At 42.6% G+C, this 23,075-nt stretch overlaps 1 protein-coding gene across 8 annotated transcripts in view; it reads left to right on the forward strand.

Moving 5' to 3' along the window:
• DYNC1I1 (dynein cytoplasmic 1 intermediate chain 1) overlaps window positions 1-23,075 on the forward strand; it is a 402,307-nt gene that overhangs the window by 259,345 nt on the left and 119,887 nt on the right. For all 8 annotated transcript variants that reach the window (XM_081531541.1, XM_081531539.1, XM_081531543.1 and 5 more), the window contains 2 exons: window positions 1,177-1,276; window positions 10,615-10,740. In XM_081531541.1, the coding sequence (XP_081387667.1) occupies window positions 1,177-1,276; window positions 10,615-10,740 (226 nt within the window). The remainder of the gene's footprint in view (window positions 1-1,176; window positions 1,277-10,614; window positions 10,741-23,075) is intronic.

A 23,075-nucleotide genomic window follows, 5' to 3' on the forward strand; every position in this document is an offset into this window, starting at 1 on the left:
ATGTGAGAGTTGGACTATAAAGAAAGCTGAGCACTGAAGAATTGATGCTTTTGAACTGTGGTGTTGGAGAAGACTCTTGAAAGTCCCTTGGACTGCAAGGAGATCCAACCAGTCCATCCTAAAGGAGATCAGTCCTGGGTGTTCATTGGAAGGACTGATGTTGAAGCTGAAACTCCAGTACTTTGTCCACCTGATGTGAAGAACTGACTCATTGGAAAAGACCCTGATGCTGGGAGGGATTGAGGGCAGGAGGAGAAGGGGATGACAGAGGATGAGATGGCTGGATGGCATCACCGACTCAATGGACATGGGTTTGGGTGGACTCCGGGAGTTGGAGAGAAGGCAATGGCACCCCACTCCAGTACTCTTGCCTGGAAAATCCCATGGACGGAGGAGCCTGGTAGGCTGCAGTCCATGGGGTCACAAAGAGTCGGACACGACTGAGTGACTTCACTTTCACTTTTCATTTTCACACATTGGAGAAGGAAATGGCAACCCACTCCAGTATTCTTGCCTGGAGAATCCCAGGGATGGGGGAGCCTGGTGGGCTGCTGTGTATGGGGTCGCACAGAGTCGGACACAACTGAAGCGACTTAGCAGCAGCAGCAGCTGGGAGTTGGTGATGGACAGGGAGGCCTGGCGTGCTGCAGTTCATGGGGTCGCAAAGAGCTGGACACAACTGAGCAACTGAACTGATACTGATTGCACAAGGAGGCAACCACTACAGTAAACCAGAAATGATAGGTAAAGTGAAACATGCGTATCACTTCTGGTCTAAGGCCAGATAAGGTGATGCAGATGTCAAAGAATCTCCTAGTGTGCTGTACTTCCTTGATAGCTGGGAGATTTCTTGTAAACTCTGCTTCAAGGCAGAACTTTTTAGGGGGAGGAGAATGCTTTAGAACTGGTCAAGATGGGAACCTGAAACAAATTTGACATTTCACACCAGGCTTGGAACATGTGGAAACCTCATCTGGGCCAGGTAAGGGAGAGCTTTGCATGAAGGAGACCACCTTTAGTGGTCATTTATGATCAGCGTTTGCTCTCCAAATTGATACTTTGGCTTCAGAGTATTGTGCGCCATGCTCTTGCCATTTCGTTCTTTCAATATGAGCAGTAGAGATAGAACCCCATTTTGAAGCATCTTATTTGTCTTTGATCTTTAAACCCTCCTAGGGACGTCCAGGCTGGAGCCAACCTTTCGTTCAGTCGTCAGTTCTACGATGAGCATTGGTCCAAGCATCGAGTCGTCACTTGTATGGACTGGTCTCTCCAGGTAAGAACTGTTGTTAGGTCGGGACAAACTGGACTTGTGTTCTCATGGCATTTGTATTACAATAAATAAGAGAGGATTGCCTCGCTACTTTGGATGTGTTCACTGACCCACAGTTTTCTTGTATGCTTATGGCTTTCTTTCTCATTTTGCTGAAGTTTCAGTTTAAATTTGCACTCTGTTATTCATATCCATTGAGTACTTACTCTGTGCCAGGTACCAGCCCAGGAGCCAGGCCATTCTTTCCATGAAACCATTCTCACTAAGGTCACCAGTGATTTCCTATTTGTCAAATCCTGTGGATATGTTTAAGCCTTCATCTACCCTGACCTCTCTTTGTCACCCAGCTTTGTTGATTCTCTCAAACTTCTAAAAATATTCTCCTTCCACTGAGTTCTACAACTCCACTCTCTTCTAGTTCTTGAACTCCCCTAAGACTTGTTTTTTCTTCTTTTACCTCTGTGATCCTCATGGTCATGCTCTCAGTCTCTCTCCTTCTGGACACGCTGTCTGTGGGAAGAGATCTCTTCCACTGCTGTTGATTCAACCATCACATGGGCAGCCTTTTTCTGTCCCCACCCAAAATCCCTCCTGAATTCCACTTTACACCCCAGAGAGACAGATCCATTCAGGTGTCCCATAGAATGGCAGACTCATCACTAACTCATTATTTCCACACATCTGAAGTCCTTTTTTGCCTACTCTAAACCCTGAATATTCATTGGAAGGACTGATGCTAAAGCTGAAGCTCTAATACTTTGGCCACCTGATGCAAAGAGCTGACTCATTGGAAAAGACCCTGATGCTGGGAAAGATTGAGGGCAGGAGGAGTAGGGGACGACAGAGGACAAGATGGTTGGATAGCATTGCCGACTCAACGGACATGAGTTTAGGAGATAGTGGAGAACAGGGATACCTGGCATGCTGCAGTTGATGGGGTCACAAAGAGTCGGACATGACTTAGCAACTGAACAAAAACAACAATTCTATGTTAAAGCCATCGCCATACCCAAGGGCCTAAAAAAACCTTTCATCATTAGCATTAAAAACTTCCTCTCCTTTATCTCCCAGACTTCGTCTGTCACCAAGACTGTCCATTTCTCTACTCCTATATTCATTATCTTACACTTGTAGTATTGCTAATCTTCTCATGGTCTTTCTACACCCAAACTTGTCCACCTATTGTTTTCTGTCTAGACATCTAGCCAAATAATCCTTCTAAAATATGGATCTGATCACTTTACTCCCTGGATTAAAACTCCCTGTTGCCTGTAAGAGGAAAAAAAAAAAAGCAAACTAAACTCCCTGGTGTAGCATTCCTAATGAAAGCACTAAACTCCCTAGTGTAACATTCCTAGTGAAAGCAGGCAGATTTACCAAAAGCCAGTTTGCTGAATGGTCAGCTCACTTAGTGTGTCATTTACCCAGCACTGAGAAGTTAAATAATGCACATCGAGGCACACAGCTTAACTGTGGTGAGGGCGGGATATGAGCTCAGGTGATCTAACTCATGAGCCTGTGTTCTGGGTGATCATGCTATGTTCCCTCCTGTAATGACAATGATATAATAGCAATGAGGGAACTAGAAATGATAAATACTGGGCATTTATACACAGCGCATTTTCTACTTTCTTTTAATCTGCGCTTTTATTGGGAATAGTAATCCTGGCTAGCTTCTTTCTCTTTTTTTCAATTTTGGCTTCACTGGGTCTTCATTGTGGTGCATGAGCTTCTCTAATTACAATGCTCAGGCTTCCCTTGTTGCAGAGCATGGGCTCTAGAGCACGCAGACTCAGTAGTTGAGGCACACAGGCGTCTTGAGTTACAACACGTGGGCTTAGTCGCTCCCAGGCACGCGGGATCTTCGTTCTCCAACCAGGGATTGAACCCACATCCCCTGTATCAGAAGGCAGGTTCTCAACCACTGAATCACCAGGAAAGTCCCCATGGCTGGCTTTTAATATGTGTTTCTTATATGCTAAGCACTGTGCCAGCTACTCTGAAGGCATTATTTTATTTCACCCTCAGAACATCAAGCTTCCTGGGTGGCGCTAGTGGTAAAGAACCTGCCTGCCAATGCAGGAGACATAAGAGATGCAGATTTGATCCCTGGATCGGGAAGATTCCCTGGAGGAAGGCATGGCAACCCACTCTAGTATTCCTGCCTGGAGAATCCCATGGACAGAGGAGTCTGGCAGGCTGAAAAGTCAGACAAGAGGTTCTAAGTGCTGAATGACATAGGGCTCATAGCAAGTGCTTTCTGGGTTCAGTGGAGATTGGAGTCTGTGCCTCTGGTTGGACAGGGTGTCTTAGAAGACTGGGATTAGAGAAAGGGAGGGGAGAAGAGAGTGTTCCAGTCAGAGCAGTGAAGCAGATGATGTGAAGAGCCCCATGTAATCGTGCTGGGGAACAGAACACTGAAGAGGAATGTAATCCCCCGCAACCAGACTGTCAACAGCCACAAAGTGGGCGAGTGTTCTCTCCTCTTGAATCTCCTCTTACATCCAAACAAGAGAGCATGCAGGGCACAGTTGTGCAGAGGCTGATGCAGGCAGGGGTGTACCCAGCTGCTTCCTGCCAGCTGGTGCGTGGGTGGTCTGTGAGCACGCTCGGTTGTGTGTGTGGAAATCAGATCCAAGGTGGAGGAAACACTTAGTGTGGCTTGTTCACTTGTTCACAGTCTGGAGATTACACAGGAACCTTGTCTGGCACATTCCTCAAGGGCAGCTTTTACTGAGTCCCTGGGTCTGCTGATAACGCTCCTGGAGGAGGTGACAGGACCCTTGCCGGTAGGGCTGGTCCCCACCTGGCCTCGGCATGGGGTGGACATCTACCTATTGCCCACAGGTAGATGTCTCCACACAGGATCTTGTGTATTGTTCTTGGTGCAGGAGAAGTGAAACTGGAAAGGGCAGACGTTCCACCATAGAGACTCTACATCGGTTTTCCCCCATTTTCGTGTAATCTGTCATCTACACTATGGGGAAGGGGTTTGCAATTCTGAAGACTGTATTTTATATGGAACATAAGAAAAAGGAATGAGAATCCTTAGTTCCAGAGTAGCATTGACATGTATACACTCCCATGTATGCAATAGATAGCTAGCAGGAAGCTGCTGTATAAGACAGGGAGCTCAGCTCCATGCTCTGTGAGGACCTAAAGGAGTGGATGGGGGTTGGAAGGGAGGCTCTAGAGGGAAGGGCTATATGTATACATACGACTGATTCGTGTTGTTGTACGGCAGAAGCCAATACAACATTGTAAAGCAATTATCCTCCAATTAAAAATAAATTTTAAAAAAGGATAAGAAAAGAATTTGATGAACACAACCCCAAAGAACCCTTAGTTCCTACATCATAACAATTTAGTGGAGTTCAAAGGACCAAGTTTACATACTTACGGGGTGAAGAGCCTTTCTGAGTAAATCTGTATGGAATCCAATGATGTTCAGAAAGAGGAAAAGGACAGAGGCTTAGTCTTCGAGTCCAGTAGGGGCGTGTGTACTTATGAGTGCAACAGAATGGAAAGGGCAGGGGAAGGAAGGAACTGTAAGATTCCTACATAGCTTTGCTTTGAGCTCCTGGATCAAAGGTCTCCTTGATCTTCTTCCTAAACAAGAACATTTAACTTTGCAATATTTGCAAAATAGCCACCAGTCATTATCCCCTGAAGGACATTTGGGCACTTGGGGAATTATGTCAACTTTGCTGTCCACCAAATATTGTTTAACAGAGGGAGTCAATAATACTGTCCACATTTCACATGACAGATTTGGCAGTTGTATACAAAACCAGATTTATGATCTTTCTCCCACCCTATATATTCCTCTCACATGTGATTTTCATCCTCTAACCTTGGAGTCATTCATGATACAAACACAAGTAATCTTTTTGATTGAAGTACAGTTGATTTACAATGTTGTGTTGTACAGCAAAGTTATACATATGTATGTGTGTTCTTTTTTCTATTATTTTTCATTGTGGTTTATCACAGGATATTGAACATAGTTCCCTGTGCTATACAGTAGGACTTTGTTGCTTATCCATTCTATATATAATAGCTTACATCTGCTAGCACCAACTTCCCTCTCTGTCCCCCCCCCCTTCAACCTCTCTCCCCTTCAAGTAATCTTTGATAGCTCCTTTAATTGCCAAACCCAGTCAAATTTATGGTAGCAAAAAGACCCCCACTGTCACCAATTCAAATCTATTTACATGTGGAATCGATACCTACTTTATGTCACGCCATCTTCTTCTTGCTTATATCAGGAAATAGCTTCCTATCTGGGCTTCCTGCCTCAATTCTCTATGCTGTTGAATCATTAAGTAGTTTTTCCAGGTTACTATTTGTAATGATGACTTACTTGCTCTCAATGTCACCTGACTTCTCTTGGCTTAAGTTTCCTCATTCACAAAATAGGGATCAAACTTCACTCCCATGCTTATTGTGAGTATTAAATGAATTAATGTACTTTAAAAACTTAGACTTTAATAAAGTGTCTAATAGTAAAAGTGCTCAATAAATGTGGCATAGTAGTGACAGTAGTGGTCTAATTAGAAATATTAGCAGTTGCAGAGTATGACTCCCAGCATAAAGTCTAAAATCATTAGCCTGTATTCAGTGACTTCTGTGAGAATGTCTTGAAGCATCTCCAGCCCTTTAATCTTTTTCATCTCTTCGCCTAACCTGCCCCCCAGGCAGGTGCTGTAACCTGTGTCCTGAATGTGTTCTCCACTGCATTAGTTAAGAAAAATTTACCCCTGGCTACCTTCAGCAAAGAGGGAAATTTATTCTAGTCACTAGGGTACTCAGGGAATTCACAGAAAAGACAAAGAACTGGGACTCAGGATTATAAATCTGGGCAGCTTGAGAGGCTTCACCAATAGAATGCCATCATTACCTGACTCATTTGCAACCCAGGGATTCTGTTTCTCAGTTCAAAATTTACAGTGACCAAGTTAGAGAATGTGATTGCCCAAGCTGGGATGAATGAATTATCCCTGGGAAGTTAGATGCCTGTGTATTGAGATAATTTCCAAAGATTGGGAGAATTATTGTGAACCAGGCCGATACTCAAGAGAAATCTCCTGCATCGATATTTGTACCCTTGTCTATACTCTTCTCTTTCTGCTCTCCTAATCACTTTCCCATGTGACAGGGCCCAGTCAGTCTCATTTCTTCTCAGAAGTCCTTTTCAGTATCTCTCCCTGGCATACCACATTCCAACCAAAGTGGTTATTTTATCCTCTGTGCTTTGATAGAACTCCTTTCCTATCTCTATCCTAGCATGTTCTGCTTTTCTATTTGTGTTGTAGTTTTTCATATGCCTATCTCACCTCCTTCTACTAAATGGTGAGCTCCTATAAAGCAAAGCATGTTACTGTTGATATTCTTGTCCTGCGTTTTGTTTAATGTTTTCTTATTGTGGTAAAAGTCACATAATATAAAACATACTATTTTAACCATATTTAACTGTACAGTTCAGTGGTGCTAAGTACATTCACGTTGTTGTGCAGCTCTCACCATCATCCACCTCCTGAATTTTTCACCTTCCTAAACTGAAATTCTGTCTCCATTAAACACTAAGTCCCCATCCCCCCTCCCCATTCGCCCCCCCCCAGCTCCTGAAATCTACCACTGTACTTTCTGTCTTGTCCCACATTTTCTCACCAGTGCCTTACATAGGCTTCCCTGGTGGAAGAATCTTCCTGCAATGCAGGAGACCTGGGTTCAATCCCTGGGTCAGGAAGATCCCCTGGAGGAGGAAATGGCAACCCACTCCAGTATTCTTCTTGCCTGGAGAATCCCATGGACAGAGGAGCCTGGTGGGTTACAGTCCATGAGGTTGCAAAGAGTTGGATATGACTGAGTGACTAATACACTTTAGTGCCTTACATATGCTTGGGGCCACTTGAGGCATGCCACAGTTTAAGAGACGTAGTCTTGAAACAAATAGACTTCAAGCAGGATCTCACTTTGTCATTTATTAGCAACTTAACTTGGAACAAATTCCTTACCCAGTTTCTTACCTTGGCTTCTTTGTCTGTAGAAATGGGAAAACTCATTGCTTACTTTAGAGAACTGCAAGAATCAAATGAGTGAACGTGTCACCCAGCCCAGCGTTGGATGCATAATGAACACTTAAAGCATGTTGGTTCCTTCCTTGCTAGTAAATGTCAGATTTTATTTTTTTATAAGAACAAACAGCTTGAGAGCAGATCTGGCAATTTCCGAGTAAAATCCCCCTAGGTTAATTATTAGATTATTATTTGTGAATAATCACAAACTTCCCAGTAGTCGATATTCTCTTTAAAATAATAATTTTGATATTTAAATAATCATGCAGAGAATGACTACTTTTTGTTGGAAAATAAGAAAATATTGATTAGTCATGTTCAAACAAACATACTAGAGGAGACTTTGAAATCATAAACACTTTCATGACTTGAGAGTTAATCAGTATCTTTAGGCCTTTTGATCCCAGTTATAGAAACTACACCAAGAGCATTTCACTGGTATTTGATGAAAACTCTCCCTGTTTTCTAAAGGAGTTTTAAACCCAATAATTTAAGATTTTTTTTTTTAAAGTGGGAGCCAGCGATGAGACCCAGATGTGAAGCTGTGGGATATTATTCCAGACACATCTGGCTGCTCATTGGCCACTGTGGTAGTGGTGTTGATGTTTATAGAGTTGCCTTTTCACATGTGACATAGTTAAACTTCAGATGGACAGTCTGGAGACTTCTGTGTTTATCTGGATGTTAGTTTCTTTGAATGGGCTTTGAATCAAAGGCCTTTCTTAATAGGCCTTTGATTTATCCGCTGAGGAGTGTTTTCTAATAAAGAATGATTACTTCCCCTGGTGGCCACATACATGTGTATCATTGCAGGCTTATACTTCCTCTGTACCAACTGGCAAGTTGTAACTCTCTGCAGCTTTCTTAAGCTGGGGGAGTTCAAAGAATGAATAAAACACATAGAAGACTCAGGCTTAATTATTTTTGATAGCAAAGAAAAGCTGATGTTCAAATTTTTACTGACAAACTTATGTTAAATATATACAGTATAGTGAATAAGAAGGAAAAAAACTAAACTATCCATGAGCGAAGAGTGGTATGATCTGCTATAATCCTTATAATCCTGATACTATGTTTAATGGGGCTGCCTTATGGAAATCCCAGGTAGGAATGACATTTTCATAAAATGTCCTCTAACTCATCAATACCTGCCACGAGATTCAACCTGTTTATTTCTAATGCTCAACACAGAGTTCATGTATGGTGAGTAGGTATTTCTCCTTGCTGTAGAGTCCTCTTGGTTATTTTATTACATGAGTTTCTTTTACTTGAGCTTTTGATTGTTGGCATTATTTAACAACAAAAGATTAAAGATAGGATCTTGCTGCTGAGCATAGGGTCACTAACATAAAAAAGAGTATTTGTAACTCAGTAGATTTTGGCACAAGTTTATCACGCTAGGACTTACTGGGCCTGGATTCAGAAGTCAGTAAAAGCAAGCCCCTGCACTCAAAGAGCTTACAATCTAGTCATGGACATAGACTGGGGAAAGCCATAATACAATTTGACACGTGCTCAATAGGGAGACATATGTAATGCTAAGGGGGCTGATGAGAGGCAATGAGGGGTGGTGAATGATTAGGTAGGATTGTCTGGAGGACTTGATGCCTACATGGAGTCTTAACAAGTAAGTTAATGATGTAACCAACACAGGAGAGGCTTTTCAATGAGACTGAGTGTCTACTCATGGTACAGAGGCTGTACCTATGAACCTCAGAACCAGCCCAGTGAGGCTGGGTCATAGTAGGTTGTAAGAGATTAGACAGAGAGAGGAGAAGCTAACAGATCATGTGTGCTCAGTTGCTCACTCATGTCGAACTCCTTGCAAACCTATGGACTGTAGCCCTCCAGGCTCCTCTGTGCATGGGATTTTCCAGGCAAGAATACTGGAGTGGGTTGCCATTTCCTCCTCCAAGAACAGATCATTAAGGATCCTAAATGACCTAGATTTTATCTTGAAAGTAATACTGAGCCATTAAACTATTCTAAGCAGAGAAGTGACTTAGCCAAATACATGTTTTGTAAAGTCATTGACAAAGGATGGAGAGTGGAGTAGGTGAGGGCGGGGCCTGACAAGCCTAGAAGCAGAAAGTCATTTAAAATACTGTTGTCTTCATCCAGACAAGAAATTCATTTAGGAGGTTCTGACCTTAAAGATAGAAAGAAGCATACATTTGAAAGGTATTGAGGAAGTACTGAAACAGCATGTAGAGAAGAAAGAGGGAGGAGTAAAAATGAACATGGAGTGTCTGGTCCAGACAGTCGGTACAAAGTACTAACGGGATGAATGTTGAAACGTTGGAAGAGTAGTAGGTTTTTGTAGAAGGCAACAAGCTCATTCTCCTGTGCATTGCATCTGATGTGTCTATGGACAGTCTTGAGAAATCTCCAGTAGCTGTAAAATATGCACCTTAGAAAGAAATCAAGCCCAGAGATAAATATTTGAACACTGTCAGTATATGAACATTAATTAAAGCTATTGATGAGATCACCAGGGAAGACTGTGTAAACAGAGACCAAGAGGACAGAAAACAGGCCCAGTTTCCCCACAGGTAATAGAAGGAACTGTAGAGGCTAAAAACAGTGCTTCAGAAGATTGGGAGAGAAAGGTGTAACGGAAGCCAACATAGGAGAAAGGAGGAAGTAGCCCAAATGTCAGATAGATACCACAGAGAGGTTCAGCAGTGTGTGTAGTATGGTAGTTACTGGTGACTATGACAAGCACATGTGGAACATCGTGGGTAGAAACCAGATTGCAGTGGGTTGAGACACGAAGTTGGTACTAAGTATGTGCTGTACTGTGCTGTGGTTAAATCGCTCAGTCGTGTCCAACTCTTTATGATCCCATCAACTGTAGATCAGGCTCCTCTGTCCATGGGATTCTCCAGGTCAAGAATATTAGAGTGGGTTGCCATGCCCTCCTCCAGGGGATCTTCCCAACCCAGGGATCGAACCCATGTTTCCCTCATTGCAGGCGGATTCTTTACCATCTGAGCCACCAGGGAAGCCCTAGTATACTGGAGTGGGTAACCTATCCCTTCTCCAGGGGATCTTCCTGACCTGGGAATCAAACCGGGATCTCCTGCATTGCAGGCAGAATCTTTTTCAGCTGAGCTACCAGGGAAGCCCCGGTATTAAGTATGCCACAGCTTAAAAAGAAAGTACCATTTCAAGTGTGTAATATAGCATGCGTCTGTTGGAATAAGAATCTTTCCCTTGTGTTGTCATCTTGGCATAATCCATCCTGTGACTTCTTCCATTTAGTACCCTGAGCTGATGGTCGCTTCCTACAACAACAATGAAGATGCTCCCCATGAACCAGATGGAGTAGCCTTGGTTTGGAACATGAAGTTTAAGAAAACCACACCAGAGTACGTCTTCCACTGTCAGGTAGGAGTCAGCATTGTAAAAATAACCGACATCTCCTATGAGACCAAATATAGTTCATGCTGCCTTGCATCTGTTTCATGTGGAGAAGAAGCACTGAGTTTAAGAATGGAATTGTTGACAATTTTGGAAAATTCCCCCACAGTAACCTAATGTTTTGGGAAAGTGGCCACCCTCTCCAAACAGTTAGGAAGCCTGGTTGGGGACTGTGTGTCATTTTCTTTCTATTTAAAACAGTGCCATGAGGATGAGTTTATAAAGGCCTCACACTTAGGAAGAAATCCGGGTGTACCACTTCCTCTGCTTAGCAGGAACATATGTTTGCCCACCCACGTGGACATTCTCAGAGCAATAGCATTTCAAGTTCTCTCCTCTCTCTGAAATACAGCAGTTCGATGCTATTTCGCCAGTTTTAAGTTGATGGGCACCATCTTACTTCACAGATAATAATACTTTGGTAGCCAGTTTAGGGGAAGGTTTATCACCCACTTTCTTGAATTGTTGAGAAATATAGATACTGTTTCTGGTTTGCAACTAGTTTGGGGTGTTTCACTGCTGCGTCTGCTGACACATTGGTCCACTCCTCCATTCGATACAACACAGGCTGAAACTATGTAACAATTGCCCTGTTGCCATGGCTCTGCTGAAATAATAGGCCTTGGTAGTGGCCAATATACCAACCCCTGTATTAATGCCCCTCTCCTATGATTATACACAGGAAAATGCAAACAAACATTCTAGCTCAAAGTTTCAGTTCCTCAGATATTACAATTCAGAGGTCCTGAGTGGCAGATTACTCTGAAAACAAATACATCAGTTAAAGAGGGTGAGTAAACCTGTTGATATTTGAAAGCTTAGTGCCATTTTATATCTAAGAGCTGAGTATCGTTTTGAACTAAAATATGTTTAGACTTTAGAACATTATCAGATATAATTTGAGGAACAAGGACTGCTGGAATAAAGGTCCTAGCTTCAACCTGATTGAGTAACCTCTAACTCTGACCATGTTTTTCTAATTTGCTATCTTAAAAACAACAAGAAGTCCTGGTCTGCATAGTAAATAACCTTTATTTTTTGAACCTTTGAAATGAGAACAGTTTTTTCTTTTTTTTCATTCTTTTTAAGATTATCAAATTTGTCAGTCTGATATGTTCTTTCTGTAAACATAGAAGCACAAAATCCTAATTTTATTCAGTTTAAAGAGTTTTGCTGAATTACCGAGAAAATACTAAAAGGATTATGGGATAAGCAGAAGCACATTTAAAAAAAAAAAAAAAACGAAAAACACAGCACCATTTGAAGTATTTTGAATAGTGTATAAATCATATACTGAATTTTTTTAACTTTAAGAAGTGACACACTATTTTGTTTTGGTCAGTGTACATAATGTTTATCATCATCAAAAAAATGTTTATTATTATATTAACTAGCAGTAGGTCAACTGTGACAATAACAATTTGAGGATGTGCTTAACATTCACAACATTGTACAATAACAGATCAGTAGGAACTAATAAGTTGAGTGAAGACACAAATTCCAGAAGGTTTAGGACTTAACTGGAATTTTCAAACTTTCAAATTGTGTTTTCTGACACAATGGTTAATACTAGCATTGGCTGAAAAGAGCATCCTTTCTTTTCATCTCCTGCAATCTTTGGGATCGTTTCCGAAAAGCTTCTCCAGAATGCCTTTAACCTTATTTTTGCTTGCTTTTTAATTGCTCCAATGTATGTGTTCTTGGAGAAGGAAGTGGCAGCCCACTCCAGTGTTCTTGCCTGGAGAATCTCAGGGACAGGGGAGCCTGGTAGGCTGCTGTCTATGGGGACACACAGAGTCAGACACGACTGAAGTGACTTAGCAGCAGCAATGTATGTATTCTAGAAGAAGATATGCTCTTGATTTTTTTTCAAGTCAGAAGTGCTCTTAATATCCTACCAAAAGATGCTGACTAAAATATCTCTGTATTCCCCCAAATTCCTACTATTATCTTCACTTCATCTGGTGACCAGAAGCAGAATGGGAATTCTAAACTCTACCTAGCATTCTCACTGAGAAAAGGAAGAATTCTAATACTTTTAAACTTTGGGGTTGATTAAGTGACATGTGCAAAAGAACAATCTACTGATTTAAATGTTAATCACATCTAAAAAAAATACCTTCACACCAATGTTTAGACTTATATTTGACAAAAAAACTAGGTACCACAGCCTAGCCAAGCTGACCCATAAAATTAGCCATCATACTTGGATTTCACCTCAGAGCGATCCAGGAACCTAATCCCCTTCACAACCTCGAAAGTCCTGCTGATTTCAGATCACTTTGGGCCAATAAGCAAATATACCTAGAGTGATCAACTTTGAAATTATTGTACATTGGGAGCTTTCCTTAGAGGTGAGAATAAAAAAGCAATAATTTGAGGACATCTGACATTGATCTATGAAAATAAAAAAAGATATGAATATGTTTTGAGAATCTTCTGTTTTCATTCATTGGCGTAAGCTCCTGTTACTCCCCAGATGAGAAACTGTGGCTCAGAGAGCCCATGAACTTGGGTTGACGCCTGTAAATGGCAAAGCCAGGTTTGAAGTCAGTGCCTTCTTGCCCTGAAGCCCATGTATTGTCTTATGCTGCACTCATCAGGAATTCAGCCAGTTAACACCATGCAGGTGTGTTGCATGGGAGTCGGGGAGGAGTGAATAGAGAAAAAAAATAGGACAGAGACGTGTTTTCTATTAGTTAATCATTGCAATCACCTGGGCAACTTTAAGACCTACTGATGCCTATGTATCACCCAGAGATTCTGATTTACTGAAATCTTCACCAAATGCCTTTATAATCTTATTTTTAGTTGTCCCCTTAAATGCTCCAATATATGTGTTTTAGAAGAACATATACTCTTGATATTTTTTAAGTCAAAAGTACTCTGAATATCCTACCAAAGACATTGACTAAAATATCTCTATATTCCCCAAATTCCTACTGTTATCTTCATTTCATCTGGTAACCAGAAACAGATGGGGGTTCTTAGCTTTACCTACCATTCTTACTGAGAAGGGGGAGAATTCTAATCCTTTGAAACTTTGGGGTTATGTGACATATGTAAAAGAACAGTCTACTGATTTAACTGTTAGTCTGGGGTGTAGTCTAGTCATTTTTGAAAGCTTCCAAGTGAGTTGAATATGCAGCAATAGTTGAAAAGTCCTGCCATGTAGAGGAGAGATGAATAAAGGGGGTGATCAGTGATGAGACTAGTTGGCTTCTTCATTTGAATGTATGCCCATCATTCTTTTTTCCCCTTTGACTCAAACTACAGTGTAATTTCTTGCCTTTGCTCCTCTGATGCCCTGCCACCTGACCCTATTTGAGAAATTTCCTACCAACTCCTTGCCCCTTCTTACTTCACCTCCACACTCCCCCTCCCCCACACACTTATTCCCTCTGGCTCACTCATTGCTGGGATCTGCTTCTGTCGGAGAAGGCAATGGCACCCCACTCCAGTACTCTTGCCTGGAAAACCCCACGGACGGAGGAGCCTGGTAGGCTACAGTCCATGGGGTCGCCAAGAGTAGGACACGACTGAGCAACTTCACTTTCACTTTTCACTTTCATGCATTGGAGAAGGAAATGGCAACCCACTCCAGTGTTCTTGCCTGGAGAATCCCAAGGACTGGGGAGCCTGGTGGGCTGACGTCTATGGGGTTGCACAGAGTCGGACACGACTAGAGCGACTTAGCAGCAGCAGAAGCTTCTGTGGGGGTCAGAAGAGCAAGAGTTGTTTTTCCAGGAGGGAATTCAACCGTGTTGAACATGACACAGCATGCACTGAACAGTACCATTTCTCTTGGGACAGTGACACATCTTGCCATAGTTGATCTCGATGAAGTTTGAATCACCACCAAGAAAGTAACAGTGGTTGCAGAAAGAAAACAGAAGTGCTGTGATCCTGAGTATGACTGAGCTCTTGGGAGACCAAAGCAGGGTTAACTTGGACAGTCAGGGAAGGTGTACATGACTTAGTGGGTGGAGGTGAGGTGGAGGGAAGAAGTAAGAGGACAGTTTGGTTACCGTGAAGTAGCCATGGTAGTGCAGGGGGAATTTGGAGTGGCCACAGAACTAAAAATAGTGACGTATAGAAGTGTTAGCCAGTCAGCAGTGTCTGATTCTTTGCAACCTCATGGACTGTAGCCCACCGGGCTCCTCTGTCCATAATTCTCCAGGCTAGAATATTGGAGTGGGTAGCCATCCCCATCTCCATGGGATCTTCCCAACCCAGGGATGAGACATGAGAGAAATCAAAACCTCCACTCACTGACCTTTCACTGTCTTTGTTACGCCCCTTCTAATCATTAGTAGAGCTTATTTATTACAACTGGTCCTCTCTAGACACTCACTGAAATTGGGTAGATTGAACATGTTTCCACATTCTCCTGTGATGTTCTAATAATTTCAAAATTAGTTTGCTTAATAAGAAAGGGGGCTGAGGGTAGAGGAGCTGCGAGTGCCTTATGATTGTATTTTTATCAGTTTGGAATAATTGCACTAGCTGGCCATTTCTTGCTGATCTCTGCCTATTCTCCGTGTTTTTGGCAAGTGTATATAGTTACAAACAAATCCTATGACTCAGAAAAACATCATTTAGGGCACTAGAAAACAAATGAACAAGATGTAGACATCAGTTCAGTGTTGCTTTGTGAAGACTGACAGGCTTTTATCCTAATGGTAAAAGGATTGCAGGAGGAAGGCTCCTTTCTCTCTGAAAATAGCAAGGCCAAATACCCTCTACTTTCGTGGGCAGTATTCTGTCTTTACTAAACTGAATTTTTAGTATGGGCTCTGGTTCTGCATTTTCTATTTTCATTTCAATAAGAGCCATCCGTACTTGGAAAATATCAGTGGATTCTGCATAGAAATCAGTCACTGGTCCCCACCACACCATCTGGCAGCGCTCCTGCTGTCTTCTGTAGTGGCTTCCCCACACTGTCATTAGATTATGCATCTGACCACCCTGCATTGCTTACCCTGGTGTGGTCTTTCTCTTTTAAAACAGAATGAATAGAATCAGAAATACATATCTTAGAATTAGCTGCATTGAGGAAAGTGGAAAAGCTATATTTAGAGGCTTGGCTTCGTCAGAGGTTTTTATTTTTACTTTTATTTTTTTCCCGATTTGGTTTCTTTGTTCTTGGCATTCTCTTCTTGAGGATTATCTGACAATGACCTGAAATTGACATAGACCCAAATCGCTCCTGATTTGGGGGTTGGAGGGGGAAGCAGAACGTGAAGTGGGGTTCATACCAACTAACCTCATTTGTGCCCATGTTTAAATCCTCAGCTGACTTTTTCCTCATAGGCATCCTCTCTTCTCATTAAGGTTCTATAAAGATTACAGGTGAGATTGCAGTTACAGCTTTAGCCATTCAGCGTCTGGTCCTGTGTGAGGTTCCTGCAGACCTCCCTGGGAGGAGTGATGGCAATGTGGGCTGCTGGTGGGGGCAGTGGACACAATGGACAGGCAGCTCTGTTCCTGGCTGACCACACTGCTGAGTGACCACGGGGCAGTTGGTGAGACACTGTTGCCATCTCATAGAAAGGAGAGTTCCTCCAACTCTGATGGAGGTGTGAGGTTTATTGCAATAAACTTGATTTCTTCTCCCATCAATTTTTGTCCCTTCCCTAGCCCAGATTGTGGCATGTAATCTAAATAACAAAACAGCTATGGACACGAAGATATGCATTAATTTAAAAGAATTTCTCGAGGTATTTTATGACCAGAAAAGTGTTAGAATTTGACTTAAGGATTCTGTTTTAATTAAAGGAGGGTAACTTCCTTATGGCCTGACTTTTTTTTTAAGTCATTTTCTAAGCTTTTCAATGTGGAAAGTAGTTGTTGCTCCGTTGTTGTTGTTTAGTCGCTAAGTCATGTCTAACTCTTTTGTGACCTCGTGGACTATAGCCCTCCAGGCTCCTCTGTCCATGGGATTGCCCATGGACAATATACTGGAGGCAAGAATACTGGAGTGGGTTGCCACTTCCTCCTCCAGGGGATCTTCCTGACCCAGGGATGGAACCTGCATCTCCTGCATTAGCAAGCTGATTCTTTACCACTGAGCCACCAGGGAAGCCCTGTTACTCTGTAGAGGTCAGAAAAGAGAAGGGATGAATGAATAGAAAACAACTATATCCCAATAAATTTTAAAAAAGTTTATTTGACAACTAGGGTTATGTATTCAATATGAATTCCCGGGATGACAAAGTGAGGGCACATATTAGGTGCTTAGTGACTGGAGAGTGGACTGCATGGACAAGGACGTGCTGATGAATGTAAGATCCAGTTTTCAAAGGCAGTGCAGGGTGGAGAGACCCCAAAGAGCAAACCAGCTTCGTTGGTTGAATAGATTGTGAGATGCATTTCAAAGTACATAATTATGGGTAATTAAGGAATTCATGTGACACAAAGGTAGAATTAAACTTTTACATAAAAGATTCAGGTTATAAGGATCAGACAAGAACAGCAGCAGCACAGCAGTGCTATTTTGTGTCATTAGGAAAAAGTACACGGTGGTAGCTCAGTTGGTAAAGAATCCGCCTGCAATGCAGGAGACCCCGGTTCGATTCCTGGGTCAGGAAGATCCACTGGAGAAGGGATAGGCTACCCACTCCAGTATTCTTGGGCTTCCCATGTGGTTCAGCTGGTAAAGAATCTGCCTGCAATGCAGGAGACCTGGGTTCTATCCCTAGGTTGGGAAGATCCCCTGGAGAAGGGAAAGACTACTCACTCCAGTATCTGGCCTGGAGAATTCCATGGACTGCATGGAGTCTCAGAGAGTCAGACATCATGACTGAGTGACTTTCACTTCACTTTCACAAGGGAATTTACATTACTTGCTGAAATGAAATGCAGACATTTGGAAACTCTTCTTTTATGCCAATTGAGTATGACTGGTCCGACGAGAGAGGCTTGAGCTAGACACTGATTCTTATTAAATCAAACAGCAGGAACTTTTCTTTTTCTGTTTCAACCCAGGAAGCTGGCAGCAGAGAAACTGCCTTGCCAGCTTTCATTCTTTATCTGCCTGCTTTCTAGAATCTTCTCTAAAAATTAACATAAGAGGAAGCAAAACTGATCATTAGGATACATCTAGGGAGATTATTAGTTATCTACAGAATTATAACAAAGAGATAGTATCAGGGGCAATTCTTCATCTGAAAATAGCATTGAAGGTGCTGTATACCTGACAAGTGACCGAGCGATCTATTATTACATTCAGGGGATGCTGTAAAAGAGAGTCCATCTTTGAACAACTTATTTTTAAATTGTTTCCTTTTTTTTGCCATGTCATATTGCAAGTGATCAAGCTGACATTTAATATTATTACAAAGATACCTAAGATTTATTAATGTTTGCTCTGCCCCACTGATGTGCACATAGGTTGGAAGCATAGAACTCAGTATTGAAGATTTTATTCAGTCCCCTAAATGCCCTTCTCTCATCTTGCCACGCACTGTGCTAAAACGGTCTGAACTGGGCTTTTTGCAGTTGTGCTTCATCAAGGAATTAATTGCCCAAGAATCATTGGTGCTGTGCAGTGAGCTCCAGGGAACAGCATGAGTGAGGTTTCCAGCCTGTAACTCTGCTTGTCCTCACCACCCTGCCCCCTGGCCATTCACTGAGGTCCCAAGAGCTTGGTCTAATGGAAATGAGTGTTATCAGGGGTCTGGCTTGAATGCCAGTGGGCATCTGTTTACCTCTTAGGATTATTGTGAGGATAGAAGAGCTAATATGGAGAAGGAAATGGCAACCCACTCCAGTATTCTTGCCTGGAGAATCCCGTGGAGAGAGGAGCCTGGCGGGCTACAGTCCACGTGGTCGCAAAGAGTTGAACATGACCAGGCACACACACAAAAGAGATAATAGATGTGTTGGTTTGTTCAGGCTGTCATAATAATGTATCACAGACTGGGTGGCTTAAAAAGCAGAAAACAATTTTCTCATGGTTCTGGAGCTGGTAAGTTCAAGATCGAGGTGCCAGCTGTTATGGTTTCTGGTGAGGGCTCTCCCTGACTTACAGGTGACTACCTTTTAGGGCCGTCCTCATGTAGAGAGTGTGAGCGAGCTTTTCTCATATTTTAATACCATGATGAGGTATGACCTCATTTAAACCTAATTACCTCCCAAAGCACCCATTTCCAGATAACATCACTATGAGTTTTAGGATTCCAACATATGACTTTTAGGAGAACATAATCCCATAGCAATAGGTGAATATGCTTTGAAGAGACAAAAGCATTCTCTTTAAATTTGGTTGTTTGTCTATTACTGCATGATAGTCCATCTCACGGAAAGAAGCTTAAACTTTAGTATTCTTATTTTCCTTACTTGAGCATTTTGCAAAGAAATCTCACCTTACATTCATCCATTCAGTCATTCCTTTATTCATACATTTACAGGGTACCCACTATGGCCAGATCCTCACAGCAACAATAGGCTAGAGCTGAGAAGAGGCCATCCCCTCTCAAGAACTCTCCAATTGGCCCCAGTCCCCACCCTAATTCCCGTCACCTGGCCATCTCCTCTCATTAGATCCCTATGTGTCCTTTTTTATACAAGAGCCAAGTAAAGAGGAAACCTGAGGCAGTTACAAAGTTCTACCTTCCCAGTCATTTCAACTTGTTTCATAACTAAATGATGAGATATTTCCTGAGTCCTAGAAAACAGTTGGGGCTTCCCAGGTAAAGAAACTACCTACAATGCAGGAGATGCCAGAGATATGGGTTCGATTCCTGAGTTGGGAAGATCCCTTAGAGGCAGGCATGGCAACCCACTCCAGTATTCTTGCCTGGAGAATCCCATGGACAGAGGAGCCTGGTGGGCTACAGTCCATAGGTTGCAAAGAGTCAGATATGACTGAAGCGACTGAGCACAGCACAGGAGACAGTTGGGGCTTCCCTGGAGGTTCAGCGGTAAAGAAGCTGCCTGCAATGCAGGAGACCTGGGTTTGATCCCTGGGTCGGGAAGATCCCCTGGGAGAGGGCATGGCAACCCACTCTAGTACTGTTGCCTAAAGAATCCCATGGACAGAGGAGCCGGGCAGGCTGCAGTCCATAGGGTTGCAAAGAGTCAGACACAACTGAGCAACTGAGCATGCATGGGCAGGAGGCAGTATGTATAAAGCATTCACTGCTAGGCACCAAAGTAACCTGTGAATGTCACTTATGTACTCTGCAGGACTGAAATTCTAAGTATGTAACAGTTTGTACAGTACTGTCCAGGTAGCATGGATTAGGGCCCCCTTTGTGTTAGGCGTCTCACCTTTAGGTGCTGAATGGGGGAGGTCATGACTGAAGGGTGCAAGAGGGAGGGTACAGCGGGACCGGTAGCAGGGGGGCACTGGGAGGATGTGGGGAAAAGCATTTTTCTAACACGTACAAAGTCATCTCAGTGTTTTGGTAACTGGTACTATTGTGTTGCGACACATGGCTGCAGTAGGATCCCTGCTAGTCTGCCTCCCCCATGTACAGATAGGTACAGATGCGTCGGTTTTCATGGCTTAATTACTCACACTGATTGCCTCAGGCACAGGCTTCATAAGAGTACTCACTCACTGGTCTCTACTATAGTTCGTGTGTGTGTAGTCGTATCCAACTCTTTGCAACCCCATGGCCTGTATCCCTCCCGGCTCCTCTGTCCATGGGATTCTCCAGGCAAGAGTATTGGAGTGGGTTGCCATTCCCTCCTCCAGGGGATCTTCTCAACCCAGGAATCGAACCTGTGTCTCCTGCATTGGCAGGCAGGTTCTTTACCACTAGTAAAGAAGCCTACCATAGCTCATGTGGCTGCACTGGATTCCGTAGACATGCGCTGGCCCTTTGCCATGCTGAGCTCACTCTGTAGACCCTGGAGCGAGAATAAGGACCATGAGGCTAACCCATGTTTTACCTTCATCTGAGACCAGATTAGCATCTCTGTTAAGGTCTGTCTCTCCTAAAGACTTGGGCTCCAGTCCCCCTAATTGGGGCATCTGTTCTCCGAAATCTCAGATTGTGCTTTTCCTTTATCCTACAGTATTTTAATACAGGCAGAAGCAGGTTGAAATTATACCAGGGGGTCTCAAAGGAAAGAGAAGTCTCAGAGAGGCAACCCTCTCCCTCAGAGGTGTGGGGGTGGAGGATCTTACTGCAGGAAAGGCAACAGCAGCCAGAGATGGACTGTGGTGAGGCCCCAGACCATGTTAGTGCCTCCCCCGCCCCCACAAGAGCATTTTGGGCTGCTACCACCTCTGAGGCGGTGCCTCTGCATTGCTTTGGCGTCTTTATGTTCTAAACACAGACTGCCCATCTATTTCTAAAGAATAGACATCTTCCTCCTTAATGAGCTTCAGTGAAACCTTCCAGTTTGTGTGTGTCTTTAGGTTGCCTCATGCTCTTGGATGAAAGGGGTGTAATAAATACAGGTACAGTCACATTCCCCAACAGTCACATCATTATTATAATGTATTTTGGGCAATGGCTCTTAGCAAAAAAAGGGGAATCTGTCCATCTTTTATATTAAGTTTTGAGATTATCTAAAAGCATTATTATCAAAGAATTTGTGGAAGGAGAATCAGCATCCTTACTTCCAGGGAATGTTTTTTAATCATTTACTTGGCTGTTCTGGGTCTTTGTTGCTGTATAGGCTACTCTCTAGTCATGGTACGCAGACTTCTCATTGCAGTGGCTTCTCTTGTTGCAGACCACAGGCGCTAAGGTGCAGGGATTTCAGTAGTTGCGGCTCCTGGCCTTTTGAGCATAGGCTCAGTAGTTGTACACGGGCTTAGTGGCTCCACAGCATTGGGATCCTCCCAGATCAGGGATAGAACCCATGTCTCCCATATTGACAGGCGGATTCTTGACCTTTGAACCACCAGGGAAGCCCCAGGGAAAGTTCTTTTAGCCTTTGTTGTGACAAGTGATCCACAGTTTGCTTTTAGCATGTGCATATCTGATTTTGTTTTTATTTATACTTTTTAAATATGTTCACTAGTAGCCAAAGAATTAAACAAGATGTTACTTCCTTAGGCAAAGGTTTAGCTTAGTTGATTTTTTAGTTATGATCTCCTCTTAAATGTACTGAGTTCAGATGTTACATCTACAAATCATTATTGCCATAATCACTTTATATTTTTGGTAGTTGCTACTCTTTAAAGTTGATATGTTTTCTTCTTTTAACTTGTTTAAAAAGTATTTCCAGCACCTATGTACAGAGAGGTGTATTTCTTAACATAATGTTGAGTAGTTTAAATTAATTTTATCCTTTGTATACAACAGAGGCCTTTATTTCTTTAAGTTTGTTGTAAATATGACCTTCTGAAAAGAGAAAGGGACAAGAGCAAAAGTGTACTCAAGTGCCTGCATGCACACACCCAAGACTCTCAAATCCTAGTCAAAAGCTATATTTCATGAAAGAGAATTACAGTAATGTTGATGGCTTGCCAAAACCTCAAGCAGTGACAGAATCCACAGAGTGTCCTGGAAGGGTTGCCTTTGCAAAGCCATGCCTGTCCAGATGGTTTGGATTAGAGATGTTTAAAAACATATGGCAGCATTAGTTTGGTTTAGAATTCAGAGTTAATTTGGTAGATAAAATAATGCAAATTTGAAACCCTAGCCTATGTATCAGAAAAATCATCAAATCTTATGATTGCTCTTAGGGGAGGTTGGCATGTGATGTGTTGATTTTTTAAATGATCTAATTGAAATAATAAAATTAAGCAAGAAGAGATTTTTAAAAGGGATCAAAAATACAAGAGTCTAAGTAAAAACTTTCTTCTCTGCAGAATATTTATTCTTTTAAGCTGTCATATCCAATCAATTTGTATGGGATTCGATAGCCAATTGTCATTTCCTGAGATAAACTACGTAGAGTGGTTGTGTTACAGAGGCAGCATGGGGGGAAAAAAACGGAAAAAGTAATTCTGGAGCATGATGGAAGAGGGGCCAAAATGTCCTTAGAGCCCAGAAAGTGTGGCCAGGATCCCCTCACCTCACTAACAATAGCAGATAAGCAGCTTATACCCAAGGCTTTCCCTTTGGCTTATTCAGCTTTTCTCCCTGAATGTTGTTGTTGTTCAGTCACTAAGTCATGTTCAACCCTCCACGATCTCCTGGACCACAGCACGGCAGGTTCCCCTGTCCTCCGCTGTCTCCTGGAGTTTGCTCAAACTCATGTCCATTGAGTCAGTGATTCTATCCAACCATCTCGTCCTCTACCACCCACTTCTGTTGTCTTCAGTCTTTCCCAGCATCAGGGTCTTTTCTGATGAGTTGACTCTTTGCATCAGTTGGCCAAAATGTTGGAGCTTC

This window comes from Giraffa tippelskirchi, chromosome 10, assembly GCF_054371585.1.
Source record: "Giraffa tippelskirchi isolate mGirTip1 chromosome 10, T2T-mGirTip1v1.2.pri, whole genome shotgun sequence".
NCBI classification, from domain to species: domain Eukaryota; kingdom Metazoa; phylum Chordata; class Mammalia; order Artiodactyla; family Giraffidae; genus Giraffa; species Giraffa tippelskirchi.